Genomic DNA, 25,213 nt, shown 5'->3' on the forward strand with positions numbered 1-25,213 from the left:
AAAACACATATAGCTTAGTTATTAACAACCCGTTTAAGCTTTGCATTGCGAGGGTGTCTATCAGTATCGTTCTAATAATATTTTTAAAATTTTCCTGGACATGTGAAGTTTTTTTAGATTTGGTGAGGCAACCAGCGAATCACTCGTTTACCTAGACTTTTTATCCTGGTCACGGAAGGGGTTCGAGTTATGCGGAGGTCCTGACCAACAGTTTACCAAATGCGGGCACTAGCGGCAAGGATAGATCGTATACGTAGTACATAAGCTCTCTCTCCAGATGACGACTTATCGAGTCATAAGCATCACCGGTCGACGCAAAGCGCAACAAACATTAGCAGGCCACGATCAGCAGTTTATTCAAGGCCGACATCCTTAAGGGCGCTAAATGCTGCTAACATATGCTTTACCATTGAACATTCACAGGTGGTGAGACATGATTATCGCCACAAATTCTACGCAGCCCAGACAATACTCAAATACATCTATTCACTTACCCCGTCTTATTGTTTTTCGAAAGACTTCATCCATTGTACGCTATATATAAGGTGCTTTCGCGTCTGTATACGATAATCCTCTATGGCAACCCCGGTTGTCCGGACCGCCTTGATCCGGATCCGCTGCATCGTCGACCAACTTTTACCTTTTACTTTTCCGGATACTCCTGTCGCACAGGATATATTACATACAGTCATTCTTTGTTCCCTCTTATATTTCGCGCCCTCGCTTTTTGAGCGATGGCGTGGCTGGGCATCACGGAGAGGACAGAACTTTTCCGGGGAGCATAGGGGAAATGGGGGTACTGGTTATTCATGGATAATTCATCATATGGGCTCTAGAACCGCGAACGCAGATGTAAATTTTGGGGATGTGGTCGAAGCTGAAGGCGAATTCCGCCCGACGCCAGAAGCCTCCGACGAGGACTACAACGTCCTTGATGAAGTTGAGCCTGAAGAAACTGGAGGGATTGCAAATCAAATTCAGCTCGAAGGGGACAATGCAGCAGCTCCAATGGCAAATGGCGCGGGAAGATTTGAGCCCGAAGCATTCGACACAGACGCGGACACAGGCGCCAGACTACCAACACAGCACCAACCTCACGTAGCTGCGGGCGATTCGGCAAGTCAATCTCGCAGCCGAGAGGTTGGCAAAAAGAAAGCTGCATCACTCGCCCGTCGCGATCAGCGGCGTGCGTATTATGAATTTCTCCGTTCTCAGGGTGACGCACAGCGCGCACGGGATCGCGCGGCTGAAGCTGTCCTAAGCACGGAACAAATTGAAGTAAAGCAACGTCGACTCCGCCAGGAGCAGCAGCTCCGTGAAAGGCGTCAAGCGGAATGGACAAGCAAGCGGGAACGCGAGCGCCAAATCAGAGAGGAGCAACTTCTACAAAGACAGAACATTGTATCAAAGGTGCGAAAGGATCTACAGAATCAAGGGTGGTCTGATATCAGAGCTATCTCCGAAAACCTCAACCATACTAGTCGTCCTAAGCTAGAGTTGGATGCTCTGGGACTTCGTCTTGATTCACTTGTCAAATCTCCCAGTAGAGTCAACGAAAACGACAGCCGCCAATCAGGACATGTTACGCCAGAGTGGGTAGTTCGACTAGTTCGTGCGGATGGTCTCGTCATTAACGAAGTCAGCGGAGGCAGTATTAATCTTCTCACTCACGCCGGGTTCCTCGTTCATATAGATGAAAAGGATATGAGGGTAGTGTATCAAATGGCTCTAGAATTCCGCGCAAAGGACGTGGGAGAAAGCGTGGGGAAAGCAAATGGTATTACGAGCAGCTACAGTGTTGATGACAGGGTCGGACCTATAGGCTGGATTGATATTGGCCGATTCTTGGAGAAAACCCTACGAGAAAACTTCCGACAGAATGGGGGGAAATGCCAGTGACAGCCAAAGAGTATAACATACGCAACCCATGTGTTTTTCGATGAAAATAAACAACACTTCACACAGGTACATCACAAATTGGTTCCCGAACAAGTAATCAAAACATAACTTAGATAGAATAAATGATACAGTCATGATTTGAAATATTAATAATTATTGAGTGCTGAGCAATTCACATATCATTATAAACAGTATTTAAAGGTATTTGTCCCAAATCGCAAATTATTCATTAACCTTCCATAGACTCCAAGCTCTTAATCTTGCTAATTCTTTTGTACCTTGCTACCTCCAACACCAAGCGCCTCTTGTTTGCCCTTCAAGTACGCAATCTCCGTTTTTTTTTCATTTTCCTAGACCTGCTCATGTCCTCCATCTGCTCACTTCTCTTTCCCGAATGCAAAATGTTCCCTATTCGATATCCACCTTCTTCACTTCAATGTATTCCTTCTCTTGCTTTGGTACGTTGATGCGAAGAATGCCATCTTCGAGCTTTGCTGTAATGGCGTCTTGCTCAATTAGAGCGGGCTCAGCGCGAGTTCCCAGCTTAATTTTCCGATCGAAAGCTCCAATCTGCGTCTCGCTTAGGACGAGAGACTTCAAAAATTCCTCATCGCCGAGGCGGTGGACAACTCCACTGATTGACAATTCGCTGTCATCTACATCCCAGGTCACACTGATGTCCTCCTTACGTGCCCCAGGAACATAGGCATAAATAACGTAGGAGGGATCAGTATCAAAGACATCCACGGCAAGACGGAATTCCTGGCCATCAATTGCCCGTCCACCAAAGGGTGATTCGAATAGGCGTGCGCGTGGATCAATGAAGGGATGCAACCCGCCTCGAGGCCCTTGGTGACGGAGTCCGCCACGAGCACCAAAGCCACCGCCGCGACCCATACCACCCCGGGCACAAGGCCCACCAAAGCCCCCGCGCCGGCCACCAAAAGACATGCCGCCGCGCCCGGCTGGGCCGTGGCCTCCACGATGGTGACCAAGACCTTCAAAGTGTGGCGGTCCATTGCGGAAAGGCAACTCTCCAAAGCCTGCAAAACCATAATCGGGGCCCGGGCCAAATCTATCAGCACTCGGGTGGCTTTCCCGATGAGCAGGGCTGTCTTCAAAACGTTCATCGGTTGGGGGCATATCCTCTTCTGCAGAGGCTCCTCGGCGCATGTGAAAGGCGTCCATTGTATATGGAGGCATTCCAGGTCCGCCGAACGCAAATGGTGGGTGATTCCGGCTATCTTCCAGACCGGAGGTAAAGTCCCAGAATGGGCCGTTTGATTGGTTCAGCTCTTTGATTGAAGGCATCTTGCGAGTAGAAGAGTCTAACGAGAAATTGATCTGAGAATCTTTTGCGATGGTTGATCGTAGGTTGAGATGTGCTGCCGGCTTTCGTATGATTTTCAGCTGGTTGGCGTATTTGAAAAGGAGAAGAAAGTGGAAATTCAGCTCTTATTTATATGCATAACGTCTGCCTCAAGGCTCCAGGATGTTCTCATGTCACTCTCCGAGGCGCAGAGTATGGTCGGAGCTTTCAACACCGCCTTGACCGATCATCTAAGCTGCATCTGAAGACTGAAGGGAGGTCATGTGAGTTGATAGAGCTTCAGGCAGTAAAAACGCGCGTTTCCGGGTGCCACAGAGCGGAGGAAGTCACAGAAGACGCCTCGGAGTCGACGATACGTAAACGCCAGAGGTACGCCGGAGAATTAAGAACCGATGTCCGCCACGGCTGAATGAGCGGGTTGGCATTGTTTGCGCCACCGAAGGGGGCAAAGGGATAGCGTTCTAAGCTCCGAATTCACATGAACAGTCGACACACTTTGTTGCCACAGGCCCGAACCTCCGATGTGGCTCACCACTCGGCCCCGAGAATTGATGAGGTAAGAGATTAGATTAGACTTCGTACCCATCAATCTGCGAACGATCCGGGCAAACCTGAGGCCCTCTCCACGCCGTCGCGTCTCCTTATGGTGTTCTTTTGCAAATTGAAATCTTGCTCTATCGATCCCTGAATATCAACGTTCTTTTTTAATCCTTGCCAAGCTCAAATAAAAACATGTTAGGTTTGCAGTTTGACGCGGTTTTCGATCGCCTCTCTGCCTCAGTAAGTAATGTGCTATTCCTAATTCTACAAACCCTATTCCTGACAGGATGAAACAAGAATTTACATATCTATCTTGAATGAACAATGTAGAATAGTATTGGAGACCTTCTGAATTCCTTAAATAGTCATTTTGTTTCTTGTATTATCCACATATTGATATGTATGTCGAACTAACTCTTATTCATAACTATAGCACTGTGTAGAGAAAGGGACTCTTCTACCATAAATTTCAACCATTAAGGCTCTCCTATATATTATCTTTGTGGAGCAGCTTCCAAAAAGATTGAATTTGCATTAAAGCTGCTGGACATCGTCTTTGTGTAGGCCAGACCTACTGAACACAAGTCATTGTCTCTGTCCCGAATCCGGTGTGATATATCATTTCATTGTCCTTGGAATAAATTTAATTTTCGGTCCAAAATCTTCTTTCACCAGTTCAAGTACGTGAAGCAAAACTATCACAGATGAATACAAAGAGACAATGCATTCATTGTTTGACAGAAATAAAGCAAATTCTCCCTCTAAGGTTTCTTTGTCGAGTCGAGTCTATATCTACAGCGATAGTTTTCGCAAGGATGCAAATAAGCAAACATAACTCCGTATCATCACATTTTGTATCCTCTGCAAAGGGAATTGATATCAGCAAAACAGATCCAAACAACTACGCCATATTTAGCAGTCCAATTTCCGTACGCGCCGATCCTCCACAATGGCCAGCAATCCAACTACCTTGATCTCTCCTGGGGAGCCGGACTCCCTAGTTGAGAACGAATTTAAACAAATCTCAAATGTTTTCGATAACTTATTTGACATTTCAATGATGTCAATTCCATCAGTTAAGGAGGAAAATAATGACGAGATTCTTGAATGTAAGGAATTTAATCCAACAGAATTGATCGATGGTCCCGCGAGCTCTGGTAATCTGCAGCAAATTGCGCTTTCTGATTTGGATGGCGTATTCAGCTTGTGTGATGCCAAATGCTCCTCTTCACAGACAATACTGTCCTCCTCGGTGGCCGTTTCCCCTTTCCACAATCACCTGGCTCAAATAGAACCGAATCTGTATCAATGGCAGCTTTCAAAAACAGGCGATCCTCTCTTTTGGTGCCCTCCTTTTGCAGCTTCAGAACTCCGAGAGCAGTATTGGCAGGAACCGTTGACACGAAATACAGCTGATACGGCTACAGGCAATGGTATATCTTCCAGCGGATTCACAATTCCCAGGTCCGAATGTCCTATTTCTGATGACTTCGTGGCGCTGGATTCTAATATGTCGGGCTTATTTGGCATTGCTCCTTCCGCTCCGTCAGACGAATCAATTGAAAGAGCTCCTCAAATTTCTTCGTACTTGCCAGCCAAGGTAGACCGACCGACCATGCACAACTCAAATTCCGACCCAACTGATCCGCAACAGATTCCTTTCTCTACCCATATCGAGCAATCTTCATTCCGCAACGTTTCCCAGGTGCGAAGTCCGTATTTATCCAGTCCCGGTGCACAGAAAAGTGTGTTGACAGGAAACAGGAACAGCCGCTCCGTAAAAATAGCAGCCTTCGATCCCTCGAGTATATATACCGCATTACCTTCAACTCCTGCGCCTTGGGGTCCTTTTGAGTATACGTCAAACGGTGAGTTACTCCCGGGGGAGACTTATACGGTATCACAGATCAAGCAATATTTATATCACCATCCTTTGCACGATCTAGGCAACCGGGATAACCCAAAGGACGCCTGCAACTTGGTTGGGCATGAGAGTGATTCCTATTCGAAACGAGACACCAGTGCTTTAGTTCTATGGATTCAGCGTGTGCCCGCCGACTCTCGTAGGCGCTATCCCACGCCACTCTCGAGCCGGTGCCGTTTCGAGGATTGTTGCGGTGCAAACAACAAGATAAATGTAGGCCATTTCCGCGTTGCATTTGACGAACAGTCACACAAACGCTTAGGTACTGACCCATATATTCACGCTGGATATGTGCATTTGTATTGCCTGGAAAAGTTTCTCGATCTTCCTGCACTTATTCGAGATCTCAATTTTCGCGTCGACAATCGTAGCTTGCCGAAGGAAATAGGACGCATCAATCGCATGAGCCTGGGCGAACGCAATGTATTTGCTGTCGCTCGAAAGTTTCTCAAAGCTTGCAATATTCCTGGCGAGCTTTCGGGCGAAAATACCAACCACGCTAGACTCAGCCAGATTTTGAAGGATTATCCACGGTTAAGAAATGATAAATCTAACGCCAGCCATCCTAGCCAAGAGCAAAGAAATGGGACGGAAGGCGCCTTTCGTCATGAGGGCAGTTTCACGCATCTTCTGCACCTCGCAAAGCTTGACGAGGAACCCTGCATCAGACAACGAATAAGAAACGCAAGAGGTAACAAGGGGACCATGATCAATAATCATTTGGGCAACTTAGACTTCCAGATCCGAGAGAGAGAGTATGCCGCAAGCCAAAGAAAACTGAAGGGCATTACGGGTACAAGAAAGAGGAGACAATCCGCTATGGGTGGTAATGACTCGGATGGAGACTCCGAGGGAAGGTATAAGGGAACGATCAACGAAGCAAGTGGAAGCGGAGGGTCTATGCAACAAATTCGACTACCCGTGAAGCGCTTAAGGAAGTGAACAAGGTTAATTCAAAATCCTCCTTCTCGGAAGAGATGACTATTTCTGACTGATTTTAAAGCACCCACACTATATTTTGGGCATCCCGTATTTTCAATGCTAAACGTTTTGTCAGATGCACAGGTTATTTTAATGAAAAATAGAGCTGTTGAATTTATTTTATCCTTCGAGCTACCCAGGTTGAGATCTCGTATATATTTTGAAGCATGCTCCGGGGATTTTGTATGTAGCCGGTAGCAAAAGGTTGCTTTATATGTTTTTCAAGCTTGAAACCACTTCGCTCGAGAAGGAGAATGACTTCGTTATCAGTCAGCTCGACGCTTCCGGTGTGAGCAAATCCCGCTGAATTTTGGCGTTTGTGGCCAGATGAGATTTGTATCCCTTCTTCCGTAGCGCTTGTATCGGCTGTTTTGCTCAAATTTCGTTTGGCACCAATATCCGAGTCTTCAAAGTGCCAAAGTAATGGGCCTAGATTTATCCAAATTCCCCCTTCTCGTAGGCAATTCTTTATGGTTTCGATATAATCGAATAAATTCGGTGCTGTATCGATAAAGAATACAGTTGCTACCGCATCGTAGGCAGCGTTATGTGCGGCATCCCCATAGAGCATTGTGAAATCTGCAGCAGACATACTGAGCCGCTCGAACGCATGCGTCATCGCTCCTTGAGAGGCTTCTGCGAGAGCGGCAGCGGGATGGACGTCTGGGACCATGACTTTTTGCAGTTGATGCTCCCGTGAACTATGGTTAGAGAAGCTCAAAGCCCACGGGTAAAGAGCTAATTGTTCGGCACATCGGGTATGGTTGAGAATGAAGCTGCTGGCTATCAACTGATGGTACGAAATTTCATTTCCCTCTGTGCAGAACCCTGCAGCGTTGATTTCGAACACGAGGCGGCCAAGACCAGCGCCAGGCACGAGGACCTTAACTGAGCCCTTATCTGGACATGTCGAGAACTCTTCTAGGAGAATATCTAGAACGGGCCTGTAACATGCCTGTCGCTCGGCAGCCCCTTCAATGCTCCAATCTCTATAAAGCTGGCGAATAGTTGTTTGCGCTTTATCTAGATCAGAAGGAGTAGCAAATCCCCGCCAGTCCATGGATTTGTCTTGCGGTGTTTCCTCTAGACCGAAGGCTTCTAACCCAGCCCGTAAAATGGCGTCAGCAATATCAGCATTGGCATCGATTGCATCGTCTACACGTAAGAGTGTGTCCAGAAACAAAAAGGGCGGAGCGGCAAGGATCTCCCATTGTTTGGATGGTAGAGCATAAAAGTTCTGTCGCCGTCGATGGGTAACATTGAAATGAGCTGCTCTTCGATACTGTCTAGTTTTTCAGTATTATCAGCTCAATAACCGGCGTATACTGTAGAAATTACTCTCTACCGAAATGAATCCAGTGCTGCAAACAATACTCGCTTCTCCTCGGCATCGGCGAATGGATCAAATTCACCACTCCATTCCCCTTCTGTAGGCATTCTGAATACTTAATGTCGGGAGCAAATCCGGGGTTTGGTTAATTAGATCTTCAGGTTAGGGATTTTGAGGTCACATAATCTGTTCGATTTCGTTTTGAGTTCAAGTTATTTTGGGAGATGATTACCAGCCGAAGTCAACTCCGTCTCCTAATTAACCTAACTAACTGGTTCGTCTCATCTAGGTAAGTTCCTGCCTAGCGATAGATGATTATCTTTCATCCTACCTTCTCACACATCAGAATTACCCATGATGGCTTCTGAAATTCGTAGAGAGCAGTCATTTTCGAGGCCCCTGCAACTCATTGTACCGCTTCTAAGATCCCCTCATGTAATTGTTCACCTCCATGTTACAATTCTTTCGGCTTCATTGCTCCTTTTCCTGACAGCGTCTATCGGCGAGGCCAGCAATTTACCTACACTTGGTAGCTTTGTTTATGCTATCCCCCCAGTAAGACCACAATTCTCTACAGCCAAGCATTTCGACATCTGCTAACTGAGATTGTTACAGAGTGTTGGCAGCACTAGCGTACTTAGCACGCCACTTTATGTGCGGGAAGGTTCCCTGGAGTTTGCTACTCGCGTTGCCCAGATTCTTGCACGGAAAACGAGAATGCCCATCTACGTCGGAAGTAGCCTTTCACTCGGGATGAATTATGGTATATCTGTGGATGAGGAGATGGACGCTCTTGCACAAATAACCAATGTAGTACTCGATGAGGTGGTGAAACAATGAAGCGAGTTGATTCAGCTGTCTTCGATCTCTATCGAGCTCTCTCTCTTCCACTACGAATCGAGAAAAACGGTATAGGGTTGAGAATCAAATATTCTTACTGATCAAAGCTTCTCTTCATTTCCCTTTCATATACAAGATACGTTAAAATACGTCCTTTTCCGAAAACAAACTCTGTCAATAGTAGTGAAAATCAAATAATTTATTTACCAAAATTCTTTTTCCAGAGCAAACTATAAATAGCAAGCTAATATCAATAAACAGATATATCTAAGTTGATTGAGTAAGCTTGGTTTTGCTTACTGTTTCTTACTTTCGCTTGGACCAACAATCATCTTCAATGTCAAGCATAAGGTAGTTATGGAAAGTGTTATATTTATATTTGTCTGGATCTTTAAGGATATGCTCAGCTTGTTAAACGAGTGTTGAATTGAGTCCGTTTTGTAGTCCCTGACATGAGCGGGTGGCTTAATTTGTCCTTTTCTCTCTGACGCTAACCCACCGTCCCTGAGTCCGATTTCGAACTGGTATTGGCCCCGAGCTTCTTCTCTTCAGCCGCTTTGTTAATATCAGGGATTGCATTCGCCTCCGGCTTCTTCAAGATGCTCCTCCATTCCAACGCGCCTGCGCCGAGGACGGTAATAGACGAAAGGATCAGCCCGATCTGAAAGACCCTCCGCAGCGCCTCATTGTAAGCTGCGACGATTGTCTCCCGGTGATTCGTAGACAGCGAGTTAAGGAGCGACGTGACGCCACCGGATGTAATAAGACTTGATTTAAATCCAGGGACCCCAGAAAGCCGGTGCAAAAGCTGATTGCCTAGTACGTTTTCCCCAACCGAGACGAACACCGCTGCACCCAGGAGTTGACTGAAAAACATCAGCGCCAAACCAATCGGCACATCCTCCGTCGGCAATACGGTCTGCACTGCAAGGTTCGGCTGTTGGAAACACAAACCCATGCCGAATCCGTACAGGACTTGATAACCGATCCACTTCCCTTCACCTGTGTCTATCTGGAGGGTTGTAAGGAGCCCGGCTCCCACAGACATGATGCAAGATCCTACGATTGCGAATGGCGTGTAGTATCCGATCTTCGAAGTTGTGATTCCAGCGAGAATTGAGCCGATAACCATTGATAGCATTATAGGCAGAAGGCGGATGCCCGAATCCACGGCAGGGACACCTTTTATGGATTGAAACCAGATAGGGAGGAAGTATGCTGTAACCAAGCTCAGCCATAAGGTGATGATATCGGACTATTAATCTTCTTACCATATATGTATTGCGAAGAGCCGACGCACAAGGTCGCCCAGCACCCGGCCACGATACTCCGCTGCTTGAAAATACGCGGAGGGATCATTGCTGTCTTAGGGAGGAATATCTGGGCAGCAACGAATGCACCAAGCAACACTCCTGTAAGTGTCAACAATGCTATAATACGCCCGTTGTTCCACTGAAGACCATCAATACATAGGAAATTTCAAAATGACGGTCTGAGTAACTCACAAAATACGTCTGGCCACCCCATTGGAGGGCCAATAGAAGACAGACCATACCAGGTAATAGGGCTGTAGTACCAAGAGCATCGAGTTGCAACAGCTTTTCCGTCCAGGGGAGCTTGGTTGTTTCTCGTTCGGGAACCCTGAGACACATTGCGATGACAACCATCGCCACGCCACCGATAGGTAGATTGATATAGAAGCACCACCTCCACGTTACATTTGAGGTAAAAGCCCCGCCAATCATTGGGCCCACAATCGAAGCAATGCCAAAGAGGGCACCGAAGAGGCCTTGTATTTTTGGACGATTTTTCAAGGAAACAACATAGACAACGGACACAATCTATGGATAAATGTCAGCAGTTGAGGGTGATGAACGAGCGAATTAGCGGTGAACTTACAGTCCCAGCAAAGATGCCCGCGGCGCCCACTCCAGAGAGTGCTCTTCCAACGATGAAGGCCACCGAGTTAGGCGCAGCTCCACAGAGTGCAGAGGCTATCTCAAATAGTAGGATACTTGCGAGAAGGACGCCTTTCACAGAGTACAATGTGTAAAATTTTCCAAACAAGAGCTGAAACCCGCAACATGTCAACAAATATGCGCTTCCGTACCAGCCGACGTCAGTAAGGGAATTGAATTCATCAGTGATTTGAGGGATTGCCTGGCCAGAATAAGTAAGCACATGTCTCGCAGCGCGACAACAAGGATCGTCTGAATGTGAGCTCTGCTGTATGAAGTGTCGTCATACCGTTGAGACGATAGTTCTATCTAGAGCGACCAGGAACATGCTTATGAGGACCGAGATGAGTAGGAGAGCAGTCCTTGTGGCCGGCTGCTCCTGATAGGTTCCGTCGGGGTTTCTCAAATCATTTTCGACCGCAACATCTTCAGGCATCTCGCCGACGTGTGTTGTGGCCAAATTTAATGGTTCTTTTGCTGCCAATTTGGCGCTCTGAGGAGTCGTTAGGCCCCGAGATCTCTTGAATATTGTAGAAGTCATTGCTCTACTTCAATAAAAAGATACTTTTCTCTCGCAAGGGGCATGGAGCAGAACCGGGAACTGTTGATGTAAATGATGATATTGACAGTTTGTGGACGATGGGATCGCCATTATGGTTTGAAAAGCAGAGGCGAAATGAAATTTTGGCTTTTTAAAGCTGGGAGCAAATGAAAATTCGGAATTGGTGCATTTGTTTGTCGGGCTTTAGTAAAGCCCGGTGAAGGCGGATGGTTAACATTGCGCCTGAGGCACGGAATCTGCGAATGGTTTTATTAACTGAGGTTGCATTACGGAAATGACAATGCAATTTCTTACTAGAGATCTCTCGCTACATAGTAATGCCGTCTCAGCGGCAGGCTCTGCTTTTATGAACATATCGACTCGACGACAGTATGTCCGCGAAACCCGGGCGAGGGAGTTTGGTTTTCTGTTATGTTCGGGAAGTAGAAAAGTCCGAGCTTGGCAGGTGACGTTTAAGGGTCCTTTCGGTGGGGTGCATTAAAATGCCCGAGACGGCTCCCCCACCTCCCGAGAGCTGCGTCACGGCACGTACCTCCATCTCTGTCTGCCTTTGCAGTCCCTGACAGATTGGACATGTCAACAGCTATACCGATGGCAGAGCAGAGCTCCTCCGCCGTCTCCTCTCCTCCGTCGACCGCGTCCTCGCGAGCCGCTGCGAAGCCGCAGCGGGTGCTTGCGTGCATGCTGTGTCAGCAGCGCAAGGTCAAGTGTGACCGCAAATTCCCCTGCGCCAATTGCGTAAGGGCCCATGCGCAGTGCATGCCTGAAATGAGAGGCCCGCGCCAGCGTCGTCGCAGATTTCCGGAGCGAGAGCTTTTGGAGCGGCTTCGACGCTACGAGAGCCTGCTCCGTCAGAACAACATAGATTTTGAGCCTCTGCACCCGCCTGCGGCGGAGAAAGGTTCTCCTTGCGAGAACGGCAGAGGCTCTGACTCTCTCGGTGGTGCGCATCCAGGAGAACCTGGCTCGGGCGCGGATCGGCCTTCAATAGAGAAGACGAATATCAAGCCTGAAACAGTATACGAGGCCAAGTTACGCTTTCCTTATGAGCACGTATCTCTAGGTGACTAATCCTCTCCTAGGAATTTCTGGCACCTTATGGATCAAATGGTACGATTAATTTTTCGAGTGAATGCTTTCTCCACTAACAATTGAGGAAAGTCCCTCTATTCCGACGAAGACGATGATGACGACGTCGATGACAGCAACGTCAACAACAACAACAACCACCACCACAAGGGCGGCGTCAACGGCAACGGCAACGGCAACGATGATGAAAACGACAGCAGTCTCCCACGCGATGATGTTTGCGAATCTGTGATCAAGAAGGCGTTGAATCAGGCATACGACAGCAACGACCACATTCTGTTTGGTCCACGCAAGATAAATGTTAATCTCTCCTTCTTGCACCCGGAACAGGTCCAAATCTTCAGGCTTTGGCAGATTTATTTGGAAAATATCAATCCGCTGCTCAAAGTTACGCACACCCCTACCCTGCAAGCCCGCATTATCGACGCCGCCAGCGATGTGGCAAACATAAGTCCTACATTCGAAGCGCTTATGTTTAGTATATATTGCGTCTCTGTTCTAAGTCTCTTCGAAAACGAATGCCGTACTTTGTTTGGATCGCCAAGGGAAGACCTTCTAGCGAGCTATCGGTTTGGATGTCAGCAAGCTCTACTCAACTGTGAAGCTTTGCGGTCCGATGACCACGAATGTCTGACGGCATTGTATCTCTACCTAGTAAGCCAGTCGGGTTGCCATCTTGCATATTTTACTCTAACGCTTCTAGATCTCGGTCAGGCTCGATGCGGACCCACGGTCTCTTTCTTCAATGCTTGGCGTTGCCATTCGCATTGCACAACGCATGGGTATTCATAACGAGTCAAACTATGCTAGATGCAGTGCTCTCGAGGCTGAGATGCGCCGCAGACTTTGGTGGTCTCTAGTCAATTTTGACAATCGCATTTGCGAGATATCTGATCACAAGTCCTCGATGTTGGCTCCTACCTGGGACTGCAGGACTCCTCTCAATGTGAATGAATTTGACATCCGGCCAGAGATGAGGACCCTTCCAGCTGTTCACGAGCAACCCACGGATGCTCTTTTTGCCGTCGTGTGCAGCGAATTGGGTGATTGTATCCGCCACCGCGCCTTCCATCTCGACTTTACCAATCCATCTTTGAAAGGAGTTGCTAAGGATACTCGACACGGCGCTGGTATAGAAGGAGGCGAGCTCATCGCCCTCGAGAAAGCCATGGAGGACAAATACCTTAGATTTTGCAATTCGGAGAATCCGCTTCATTATATGACAATCTGGTTCACGCGCGGTTATCTTGCGAAAAGCCGTCTCCTGGAACACTACTCCAGATACCCGTTAGCGCAGCAGACGGGCATGACCGACAGGCAGCGCGACGCTGCCACCTCCTACGCCCTATGCATGCTCGAGTGTGATACCAAGCTTATGACTTCCCCTCTTACGAAAGGATACCTTTGGCTTGTTCAGTTTCACTTTCCATTTCCTGCATACCTCCACATTGCTCAAGACCTAAAAAAGAGGCCTCTTGAGGAGTATGTTGAGAAGACTTGGAAGGTCATGAGCGACAACTACGAGGCTCGCTTCTTGAGCATCAAACAAATGAACCCTTTTTTAAAATTTCTTTCCAAAATTATCCTTCAGGCGTGGGAGGCGTGTGAAGCAGCATTTCAAAGATTAGGAAAACCACTGGAGCTTCCACGGATTGTGCCAGACATCAGATCCAAAATGATGCAAATGACCTCGAATGCACAAAACAACAAAATAGACCGGCCTAGCGGTGCCCTGGACATGAGCATTGACGATTTTTCAATGCCCATACCAATGGAATTTCGTGGCTTTGGCACGCCATACGGCATGGAAGGGCAGGATTTCGCGGGTTTGGCGCCTGAGATTTACCCGGACATACATAGACACACCTCAATGGACGTCGACATGAATCATTTAGATGGGACCACGACTGACTGGTATTTGATGCATGCCTGAGGCTGGTGAGGCTGCTATGTCAACTGAGCCACAGCTGCCTCACTAGCCGTGCTAGACATTACTCTAGACTGGCTGTTCTTGGCAGTAATTCAGGCTCTGGGCAGCAACGAATCATCCACATTTGGCTATCGCAACTCTCTCGAACATAATCAGATCATGGTCCGAATTGCTCAAGCCTCAATATTGACAATGGGCCTCTTGAGCTTCAGGAAGCTCTATCCGCTTTGCTGAATTAAGTGGCTGCGTTCAACATGGGTCAGTTCAAACCGGCTGAAGATCTCCCAGGCTCGTTAAAGGAAGTTTCTACTTTTAGGATTCCAGCTGGATATGAGCTTCATTGTTAATGTCGAAGCCTTTTCAACTTTGCTAGTGCAAAAAGCCTCAATGGCTCACGGGGCGCTCCTTTAATATCTCTGGACGTTCGGGAATCACACAAGTTCGTTGGGGACAGCCTATAAGCCGCAAAGGGTAGCACAACCTCTCCTCGAGAGATATGACATGTTCCTTATGCGAATGTAAGCTGCTAGTAAGGAAATCATTCCGCCATTGAAATTCATCAGCTGGAAAACCGCTACCTGCAACGACTCTCGAAAATCGGCAGCGTGGCTGAGCGGGAAGTTGCTCGGCCCTTTGAGAATGCTTCGAAAAGCTTCACGGCCCGTCGGAGCCTATGCTTCTAGGATTCTGAAGGTTGGACGTAACTGCTGCAGTGTTGCTAGAGCCTCCGACAGATACCCTAACTCTCCACTAAGTCCAACATGGCCGACTTGATGGCGGTGGACATGGTCACTCAACGATATGACTCTTGCTGCTCTTACGCAGGCACAATGGACGCTATTCTGTTTGATGCGAGTCGAGTCACGGGAGGATTGGAGAGTATAGTATAGAGTATTATTTACTCTATAATGGTGTTTTCTTATTGCTTCTCTGTTCTGTTTTTCTGCTCTGACATCTTTTCCAACTAACATTTGTATATATGATATATGTAGTACGACTTATACAATATAAAATTCAATTATCTTGAAAATATATAAATATTTTAATCACTGTTTTTTAATGTATATTTTATTATATTATTATATCTTATAGAGCTAATTATATGTTACATTTATTCTATACATTATTGTATTTTACAAGCAAGCTAACTAGAAAATTTTTTTGTATATAGTAATATAATTTTTACATATAGCTTAACAAGTTGAACGGGCAATTCCTGGGCGCTGGGCACTGACCACTGGGAGCTTCTAGTCTGGCAATCAGGTGGTCCCTATTGAGAGATTAGTCTGAAAAGTTAGTCTGGACTCTTAGCATTCTCCACAGCCTTGCTGGAGAAGCTTGTTTTCATAGCATAGTAGTCATAGCATAGTGATGTTGAAAGAATTAAAATTCCAGGACCTTTTTGACTCCTTATATAATTGAGCTGCATGCAAGAGTTTTGTTACCTATGCAAGAGTCAATTAATTGATGCAAGGCTGTCTCTTTGTTTCACACTATATTTCACAAGGGAGATAGACTTTGAACTATTTTGTATATTAAAGGTATAGGGTTATTAGTATACATATTGATATACATATTGGTATATGTATTAATATATATATTGATATATATATTGATATACATACATATAGTATAGATAGTATAGATAGTATAAAAATTAAAATTTAGTCTGTTGAAGTTTTGCTTCTTTTTCCTTTTTTCTCTAAATTTAATTAATATAAAGATGATTTTTACAATAAACCTATATATTTTATATTGAAAATATATTAACTACAAAGTATATAGCATGAAAATTGAGCCAGATAAATTAAAATATAGATTTTTAACTACAATTTTTAACTACAATACTAAAAGCTTTAATTGTAATTTAGTGAGTTTCATTCTTTAACTCTGGAAAGATGGTAGACTACTACCTGTATCAAACTTCAAGAGTTTTAAATTTTGGGTTTCTACATTCAAGGAAGAGAAGAAAGGAAAATAGCTACAAGAGACTATTTTATAATATAATGTATACATCTAGATTTATTTTTATAATTTATACCTTGTAGCAAGCAATAGAACCCTTGTATATAAATAGTAATGCCTTGCAAAAAGGTATATATTATTAACTAATTAGGCAATGTCTACTTCTAGCATGGTTCAAACTATTTTTTATTATTGTTAATTATATAAAAAATCAAAATAGTTTAAAATTTTTTAATTTTTTAATATTACTAGATTATAAAATAAAATACTATATTATAAATAATTATACTATAAAAATAATCTCTAGAGTAAGTAATATAAAATTAATATTAATTTTTTAAATTAATTTTTTAATAAAAACTATTTAATTACTTTAAAGAAATTAAAGTATCAAGTATCTAAAAATAATATTAGATTTTTTAATTCTAATTAATTTTATATATAAGTACATTTATAAGTAAAAATTATAAAAAACTTAAATAAAATACTTTTTATTCAAGAAATAAATTATTAAATTTAATTCATATAAATTGTTATACTTTATCTATTTTCTTTATTTTTGCTTAATTATTTATTATTGTATAAGGTCTTGTTACTCTGTAGTAGCTTTAGTTTTTATTCTATTATTTATTTATATTATATCTATAATTTTATAGTTAATAGTAATACTTTTTTCTTAACTAAAACCTTTATACTTAGTTAAATTTTTTAATTAAATTCAAGAAAATTTAATTAAATCTAAACCTGTAAATTAAGTTTTATAGTTAGTAAATTGAATTCTATAATTAAACTTTTTAATTTATTCAATTAATCATTTAAACTTTATTAATATTTATTCTGCTTCTTGTTATAGTAATATCTACAGATAGGCATTGAGCAATATTTTTCTAAATAAATTTTTATTAATATCTCAAGAAATTTTTATCTATTAATATAACTTTCTATAATATTATTTAGTGATAGAAATACTTGGTAAAATAATAATTTAGGCTAGATAATATAAGTAAATAAATACAATTATTATCAAACTAATATTTAAATATTAAAAATCAAATAATTAAATAATAAGTATTAAATAATTAATATCTCGAACTATATAAAATAAATCTAATTATATGAATTTTTTTTATATAAACAATTTATTCTAATAGTTTTATTCATTAATTAGTACTAATTAGCTATAATCTGTCTTAATTACTATTAATTATTACTAATTTACTTATTTTACTATTAGCCTCTATTTTTATTTATTTTATTATCATGTAACTCTAGTTTTATGATATTTTTAGGTTTGCTATGTTTTTATACTTTGTACTTCTTGTTTCTACTATCTTTATAACTATTATTATATTAAATTTCCTCTTTTACTCTTTTAATTTAAAAAACTATTTTAGTAGCCTTGGTTTTATATAAATTACTTGTTTTTATAAGTTTTTTTTAACTTTTATTATGTCAAAAACTAAATCTTTTTTTAAATTTTATTACTTTTTTGCTTTAAAAACAAGTTATTTATATTATAAAATACTAATTTTTTGTTTTATCTATTATTATAATAATTATTATTATCTAGTTTTTTTAGATTTTAATTATTATTTTGAGTATATTTTATATAATGCTTCTTGTAATTTTATTGTTTTTACTTATAAATAGAATTATTTATAAAAAAAGTATTACAAGTTAAAATTTTAACTTGAATTTATAAAAAAACAAACTTTCAAACTTGCTACTTATTATTTATACCTTTATAAATAATTAAATAAATTCTTTTCTTGTAAAAAAAATTGTTTAATCAAAAGCTAGCTTTCATTAAGAAAGTTAAGCAGCTAGAGTAATTTTTTAATCTTTTTATTTTTTCTAAACTTTTTATTAATTTTTTTTCATTAACGAGTTTTTTTGAATCTCTTGATTTCTTTTGTTTTAAGTACTATTAATAATATTTAGTAATTTTTTTAAGGCAATTTAAATTAGTTTGTAGTTTTTATAAATTTATTTTTTTATTATAGTTAAGTTATTTAATATAATATTTTTATTGCTAACTTTTTTTTTATATTTAAAACCTCTTTAATATTGTATTTTTGATCGTTAAATACAATGTCCAGTTTTTTTACAAGTAGTATATTTTTTAGTACTAGTTTTAATAATAAAATATAGAATGTTAGATATATTTTTATTTTTTTTAATAATATATTCTTGTATTTTCTAGTTTTAAAACTTAATTTTGCTTTGTAAAGATTTATATAATTTTTTAATTTTTTAATTATATTATAGTTTTTCTAGTAATGTTTCTTGAATATTAATAGTTTTTTCTTATATTACTACTTACATACAGATAGTATAAATTTTTAAATTATTTTAAAATATTAAAAATAGTATTAATTTATAATTAATAGATATAAATTAATTTTAATTATTTTAATTATATATATATAATTAGTTATTTATATTTACATTAAATAATTGAAAATTTTAAAAACTTTATAATAATATTAAATTTTATTAAATGTTATAAAATAATTTTAAAATAATTTAAAAATTTAAAACTTTTTAAAAATAATTTTTAATTAATTTAAAATAGTATAAAATTATTTTAAAAATAAAAAAATAAAAATAAAAAAACATATAAAAAAATAAAAAAATTTTAAATTAAAAAATATATTATTTAAAAAGCTACTTTTTGATTAGAAAATATAAAAACAAAAAAAATTTATAAAAAAAATAAAAAATTTTTTATTTTAAATTTATTTATATAATATAAAATATTAAGTGTTTTAAATAAAAAATAATTTTAAATAAATTAAAAATTTATACTATCTGTATATAAGTACTAAAAGATTACTACAAAGATTATTATTACAAAAATTACTACAATTGAGCTTTACTACTATAGTATCATTTTTTTACACTAGTATTTTTTAATTTATCTTGTAAAAAAATATTTCTTAAATTTACTAGCAATCTCTTGTACTAATAGTTTACTATAAAGATTATCTCAATATAATAATACTTAAAAAAGTTTGAAAATGAATTAAAAAAATCAAGAAAGCTATAAAAGTAATAAAAAATATAAATACTGATTTATTTAAATACAAGGTAAAAAAGCAATACTATTGTTTTGAACAAGGTATAGATGGAGATAAAAATTATAGATAGAAGTATTTAAAAAATAAAAACCTTGTATACTATATTATCTACTAGTTAGTGTATACATATTATATATTTATTTATATGAGAGCAAAGGATTATAATTGTCTAAAAATGAAATGATTTATATCATTTAATATCTTGATTATTATCTATAATTCATATAATTATAGCTGTAATAAATAATTTTATATTTGTCAATTTATAATTTAATTACTTAATTAATATAATATATATTATTAGCTTGTATATAAGTATTAATACTAGTTGTAGTAATATTTGTAGCAATTTTTATATATTTGTTTATAACTTTAAGTAGTTAGATTAAAGTTTTAAATAGAGTTAATTTAATCCTAGACCATCTATAGGTATAGTTTGAATTATATAAATCAAGTAAGTATTAAAATAACAATCTAGATCTATAGATTAAGTTGTTAAAATATTATTTAAATTTAACTCTGGTAAAAGGCTGGATTGAAGGCCTGCCAGACTATTTTTATTTATTTTATAACCTAAATATACTTAATTTTTTATTTAGTAATTTTTGGCCAAGAACATGTTTGAGCATTGTATTAAACTTCTATAATTTCTTGACTTGTAGATAGTATAAAAAATAAAATAGTTAAAAAACTAAGCATTTTTTTTCAAAAGTAGTTTTTAAAGTAATTAATTCTTAAATAAAAGAAAGTTTTTATTTTTCTTAGATAAATACTTGAAATAACTACTTTAAAAGCAATGTTTTTAAGTTTTAAGTAAATATTGTTAGGATACCCTGACATAGACTACTACATTTTAAGAGTAATATTTGAAAACTATTACATGACTAACTACTAAATTTATTTAGTAAAAAATGATAATAAAGACAAGATAAAGAATGAAATACAAAACAAAATATAGAGTAAAATATAAAGCAAGAAGTAGAGCAAGAAAAGAAAAAAAAAGAGGTAAAAATTATAAAAAAGCAAGATATTAAGATATATATTAAAATTAAGAGTTAGAAATTTAGTAGCAGTTAGTTGTATAGTCAATAAAATCCTACTTTTTGCCCTACCTATTTGTATATCTAATATAACTATTAATATCTTAATATTCTAACTACTTATATCTATAAAAGTTGATGCCCAGAGTAGAAAAAAAAAACAAAAAACTACCCATATCTTGCTCAATGTCCAGAAATACTTGCCATGCTTCAATTATAGAAAAAAACCTGATACAGACAGCTAGCAATACTATACAAGAAGCAACTAAAACTTTAGCTTCAGTTAAAGAAAATACAAATAGCAACATGAAGAGCAAGAATAAAAATTAAAACTTACTTTTACCTTTTGTTCTGAGCTTACAATTACCTTTTGTCAAGTTTCTAGATCAAGCAAAAAATTTTAGGTAAAAGAAAATAATAATACTCCTACAATTATTAGCTATATGAGCTCAAAAAGCCTTGCTTAATAATCTAAATAATAGTTAAAACAATATTAAATCTTATTATATATAAGAAAATATTACTCTAAGCTTAGTTAAAACTTGTTAATCTAGTTAATATAGTTTTCTAGCAGATAGATACAATTAATTAAATCTTGAAAATACATTAATGCAAGCCTATTATCTTATTAAAAAATTAAATAGCAAAACTTTTTAATGTTTAAAAATAAAGATTTTATCAAATTCAAGCAATTTGTAAAATAATATAAATATATTTTTGAAGTTAATACTTTTTATAGAGTAAACAATTAAAACAAAATTTTTTTTGCAAGGTAATATTTTGCTAGTATAGCTTTTCAAACTTGATGACTTTATCAAGATAAAGTCTAAAACATAACATGAGATTGGTTCAAAAAAATACAAAGCAAAGATTTTAAAACAATAAAATTTTTTGTTCAGGAAAATCTTGCCTAGTACAGAGTTTTACAGTAGCAAAATACTAAAATAACAATTGAATTTTATAATTGTCTACAAATATAACTCCCCAGCTTTAGTTCTTTTGAGTATATGCAAGAATCTCAAGTTTGACAATTTCAAGATAGATTGTAGCTTGAATTTTGTTCTTTCATTGATGAAATTACTGAACCAATAATGATTATAAATGCCTAAAAAGTTAGCAATCTTGCTTATTATATTGTAGGAAAAAAATTCAAAAACAAATGATGCATAGACATATCTCTATTCAATTACAGAAAGCCTTAAATAATTTATAAACCTCTATATAATCTAGTAAAAAATTTAAACTTTATAAATATTTACTCCTGAAAGAGTAAATTTTGTTTTGTAGTAAAAAACCTAAATAAATCTATAGTATGTTATTAATGTAAATGTAAAAGACATTATGCATCTAAATGCAGGAATTTTTCTAATACAAATACAATACAAATCAATTTGAGACAAAATTTAGTATAACAACAGTATAACAATCTTTTAAAAGACAGTACCCAATGAATAACCTTGCCTCATTAAGTACATTATCTTTAGAAGACTTTACAAAACTTGCCTATAAAATGAAAGTTATCTTGAATAAAGAAAATAATGCTAGAAAAATGTTATTCCTTGATATAGAAATATTATATCCTGATCATTGTTAGTATTAAATTAAAGTTTATATAGATAATGGAAGTACTTTTACAATTATGCTAAAATCTATAGTAAATACTCTTGGAGTTACTATTACAACTATAAATGAATATTTTTTGTTTAAAAATGGTAGGGTAATAGAAAGATATAGAAAGATATAAGTTTTTTTACAAATCAAAAACTTAGAAAAAATTCCTAAACTTGTCTTATAACAATTTAGTATCATTCTATCAACTAATGATTTTATAATAGTAGAATTAAATTGCCGTTAAAAATGAAACTTTATTTATAAATATATAATAACTTTTATAATTTAATATCTTAAACAAATGAAAAACTTTTACAAGAAGATATAGAAAATAAAACAAGTTTATACTCTTGCTAGTATCTTTTTTGTTTCTGTTTTAAAAAAATTAAATTTGATAGAAAATATAAAAAAATGACAAAATAAAAAAAACATTAAACTACTATATATATATTGGAAATTTTTAAATATTTTTAAAAATAATAATTTTCTACTTCTATTACATGGATTTCATAATTATACAATCAAGATAGTTGAAAGAAAAATACTACTCTATGATTCAATATATATATTATCATTGAAAAAACTTAATATACTATAGCAATATATCTTAGAAGGTATTTATAAAAGCATCTTAAAATTTTTTAGTTTACTAGTAAGCTTGCTCCTACTTAGATGCCTTTTATATAGTTTAATAAATAATTTTAAATAAATTTTTAATTATATAAAAACTATTTAAAATTATAATTTAAAAATTTATAATTAATAAACTACTTTAAATTATTTAAAATTATTAAAAATAGTTATAGGTTTTTTGAATAATATATTATAATAAGTTACTTATTTGTTTTAAAATTAATATATTTGAAACTAATATATTTAGTTATAAATAATATTTTAATTATTTATAAAATAATTAAATATTTAATTTAATTTAAATTAATTATATTTAATAATATTTTAGTTAAAAATAATATAACTAAATAATTTTAAAAAAGTTTTTTTATAATATTAATTTTATTTAAGTTTTATTTAATTTTTTTAATTTTTTATAAATTTTTTAAAAAAACTTAAAAAAAAAATAATTAAAAACTTTAAAATTTAAAATAATTTAATTTTAAAAGCTATTTTCTAATTAAAAGATATAAAAACAAAAAAAACTTATAAAAAAATAAAAATTTTTATTTTAAAAAATATATTATTTGAAGAGCTATTTCTCAATTAGAAAATATATAAATATTATAAATATTTAAGTACCTGAGTTTAATCTCTAGCTAAAAAATCTTTTTATTTATTTTTTTATTCTTTTTCTACTATATATATTTTTTATTTCAAACTATTTTTAGAAAAAAAGTACTTCTAGCTCAGTGAAATAATATTGAGCTTTGAAATTAAACTTGTTTTAAAAATAAGCTAGTTTTAAATAGAAAATAGTCTTTTAAAACTATTTTTTTTATTTTTTTAACTATTTTAATTTTAATTTTTTTTAAATTAAATTTAATTAAATTAAACTATTTAAAATTATTTAAAATTATTTAAAATTATTTAAAATTATTTAAAATTATTTTAAATTTAAAACTAAATTAAAATAATTTTTTAACTTTTGCTATAATATTTTTTAAGCTAAATTTAACTTTATATAATTATTTTTAATAATTATAAACTATTAATTTTAATAATTAAAAGGCTTTAAGTTTTAAATTTTATTTTATTTTTCAAGTATTATATTTAGTTAAATTTAATTTTTTATTTTTATAAAAAGGTAATTAAGTACTTTTTGTGCTAAAAGAATCAAACAAACTTTACCCTGTTATCAGCTATTATAGATTAAATACTATTACAATAAAAAACTATTACCTACTTTTGTTAATTTTAGAGCTTTTAGATTGCTTTTCAAGAATAAAAATCTTTACAAAACTTAATTTCTGAAATATATATAACTATATATATATCAAAGATGGTAATAAATGGAAAACTACATTTTAAACTTGTTTTAGGCTTTTTGAATATTTGATTATATTATTTGGACTTGCAAATACTCTAGTGCCTTTTCAAGTATTAATTAATAAAGTTTTTGCTAAGTATTTAGATATTTTCTGCATTGCTTATATGGATAATATCTTGATCTTCAGCCAAATAAAAGAAAAATACAGATAATATATTATCCAAGTTTTTAGGTAACTTTGTAACTTTAATCTCTTTGCAAAACTTACTAAATATATATTCTATTATTTATTTATTTATTTATTTATTCTGCATGCAGCTTTAAAGCTATAGCAGGGTCTGTGGTTTAAATACATAAAATGTATATTAAGCTTTTGAAAGTCACTCTAGAATCAATCAAGCTAATACTGGATATTATCCATCAAAAAAAAAATAAAAAAAAATAGTATAATACAAAAAAATAGTAAAAATAAACAAAATAAAATCAATATAAATAAAAGAAAGTCAAGTTTTAGTTTTGGTTTTTTTTAAACCAGAATCTGGTTTTTTGATTATAAAGATTTCAAGAAGTATTTTCTTCTTAAAGTCTACTCTAGTTCCATAGTGTTTCTTGTTGATATTATCTTTCTTGATGTAGTAACTACATTTTTAATGCTATTTTAGTAGTATCTAGGTATTCCAGTAAGTAGTTTCAGTTTTTTTTAGTATATAGTAACTTCAAAGTAGAAACTTTTCTTTTTACTTTTTGTAATAAAGTTTTTCTGGCTTCTTTTGTTTGAAAGCAGAATAGTAATAAATGAGCTGGACTCTGAGTAAAGTTGCAGATAGAGCTACATTCTTTGGACTTATATGCAGGTAGCCTGTACAAGTAGGATTTGAAGTAATTATATTCTATCTTGAGTTGAATAGTAGTTGTAACTAATTTTCTTCTAGGGTTCTTGTATTTTTCAAATAGTTTTCATTGTAGAAAAGTTTGAAATTATTTGTAATGTTTTCTCTTAGAAGTAGTTTGCCATTAATAGATTCATTGCTTAAAAATAAGTTTTTTTAGTTTTTTCTTCAAGTAGCTATATAAAGTGTATTTAGTTGCCTTTTTATAAAAATAAAAAATTAAATTTAACTAAATATAATACTTGAAAAATAAAATAAAACTTAAAACTTAAAGCCTTTTAATTATTAAAATTAATAGTTTA

At 36.0% G+C, this 25,213-nt stretch overlaps 6 protein-coding genes across 6 annotated transcripts; 3 read left to right on the top strand and 3 right to left on the bottom strand.

Annotated features, from left to right (window-relative positions):
• Window positions 1–305: 305 nt before the first annotated feature.
• On the top strand, window positions 306–2,273 carry L228DRAFT_89454 (hypothetical protein). The gene has a single exon (XM_018336941.1). The coding sequence runs from the start codon at window positions 577–579 to the stop codon at window positions 1,897–1,899; it is 1,323 nt and encodes a 440-aa protein (XP_018189663.1). The 5' UTR covers window positions 306–576; the 3' UTR covers window positions 1,900–2,273.
• On the bottom strand, window positions 2,104–3,349 carry L228DRAFT_89442 (HSP20-like chaperone). The gene has a single exon (XM_018336940.1). It carries the CDS (start codon window positions 3,208–3,210, stop codon window positions 2,308–2,310), a length of 903 nt encoding a protein of 300 aa, XP_018189664.1. The 5' UTR covers window positions 3,211–3,349; the 3' UTR covers window positions 2,104–2,307.
• Window positions 3,350–5,863: 2,514 nt separating this feature from the next.
• L228DRAFT_89492 (hypothetical protein) lies at window positions 5,864–6,740 on the top strand. The gene is made up of 3 exons (XM_018336942.1): window positions 5,864–5,904; window positions 5,976–6,640; window positions 6,697–6,740. The coding sequence occupies exon 2, from the start codon at window positions 6,096–6,098 to the stop codon at window positions 6,633–6,635; it is 540 nt and encodes a 179-aa protein (XP_018189665.1). The 5' UTR covers window positions 5,864–5,904; window positions 5,976–6,095; the 3' UTR covers window positions 6,636–6,640; window positions 6,697–6,740.
• Window positions 6,741–6,789: 49 nt separating this feature from the next.
• Window positions 6,790–8,392, bottom strand: L228DRAFT_259372 (N2227-domain-containing protein; the record flags this gene model as incomplete). Its single annotated transcript, XM_018334153.1, has 2 exons — window positions 6,790–7,956; window positions 8,336–8,392. The coding sequence occupies 2 exons, from the start codon at window positions 8,390–8,392 to the stop codon at window positions 6,790–6,792; spliced, it is 1,224 nt and encodes a 407-aa protein (XP_018189666.1).
• An 832-nt stretch (window positions 8,393–9,224) lies between these two features.
• Window positions 9,225–11,725, bottom strand: L228DRAFT_244992 (putative MFS aflatoxin efflux pump). Its single transcript, XM_018332058.1, has 6 exons — window positions 11,659–11,725; window positions 11,092–11,600; window positions 10,744–11,004; window positions 10,350–10,685; window positions 10,116–10,296; window positions 9,225–10,062 (listed from the first exon to the last, which is right to left on the bottom strand). The coding sequence occupies exons 2-6, from the start codon at window positions 11,341–11,343 to the stop codon at window positions 9,335–9,337; spliced, it is 1,758 nt and encodes a 585-aa protein (XP_018189667.1). The 5' UTR covers window positions 11,344–11,600; window positions 11,659–11,725; the 3' UTR covers window positions 9,225–9,334.
• A 559-nt stretch (window positions 11,726–12,284) lies between these two features.
• On the top strand, window positions 12,285–14,720 carry L228DRAFT_89575 (putative C6 transcription factor). Its single transcript, XM_018336943.1, has 3 exons — window positions 12,285–12,474; window positions 12,526–13,107; window positions 13,157–14,720. Exons 1-3 carry the CDS (start codon window positions 12,463–12,465, stop codon window positions 14,384–14,386), a joined length of 1,824 nt encoding a protein of 607 aa, XP_018189668.1. The 5' UTR covers window positions 12,285–12,462; the 3' UTR covers window positions 14,387–14,720.
• The last annotated feature ends 10,493 nt before the right edge of the window (window positions 14,721–25,213 follow it).

Source organism: Xylona heveae (genome assembly GCF_001619985.1).
Source record: "Xylona heveae TC161 unplaced genomic scaffold L228scaffold_3, whole genome shotgun sequence".
Lineage (NCBI taxonomy): Eukaryota > Fungi > Ascomycota > Xylonomycetes > Xylonales > Xylonaceae > Xylona > Xylona heveae.

Bases quoted from the DNA above. Each gene is read 5' to 3' on its own strand.
- L228DRAFT_89454 (XM_018336941.1), top strand. From the start codon at position 577: ATGGCAACCCCGGTTGTCCGGACCGCCTTGATCCGGATCCGCTGCATC.
- L228DRAFT_89442 (XM_018336940.1), bottom strand. From the start codon at position 3,210: ATGCCTTCAATCAAAGAGCTGAACCAATCAAACGGCCCATTCTGGGAC.
- L228DRAFT_89492 (XM_018336942.1), top strand. From the start codon at position 6,096: ATGAGCCTGGGCGAACGCAATGTATTTGCTGTCGCTCGAAAGTTTCTC.
- L228DRAFT_244992 (XM_018332058.1), bottom strand. From the start codon at position 11,343: ATGACTTCTACAATATTCAAGAGATCTCGGGGCCTAACGACTCCTCAG. The intron at 10,297-10,349 runs GTGAGTTACTCA...GATGGTCTTCAG, and splicing joins GGGGTGGCCAGACGTATTTT to TGGAACAACGGGCGTATTAT. The intron at 10,063-10,115 runs GTAAGAAGATTA...GCTTGGTTACAG, and splicing joins CTCTTCGCAATACATATATG to CATACTTCCTCCCTATCTGG.
- L228DRAFT_89575 (XM_018336943.1), top strand. The intron at 13,108-13,156 runs GTAAGCCAGTCG...TAACGCTTCTAG, and splicing joins CGGCATTGTATCTCTACCTA to ATCTCGGTCAGGCTCGATGC.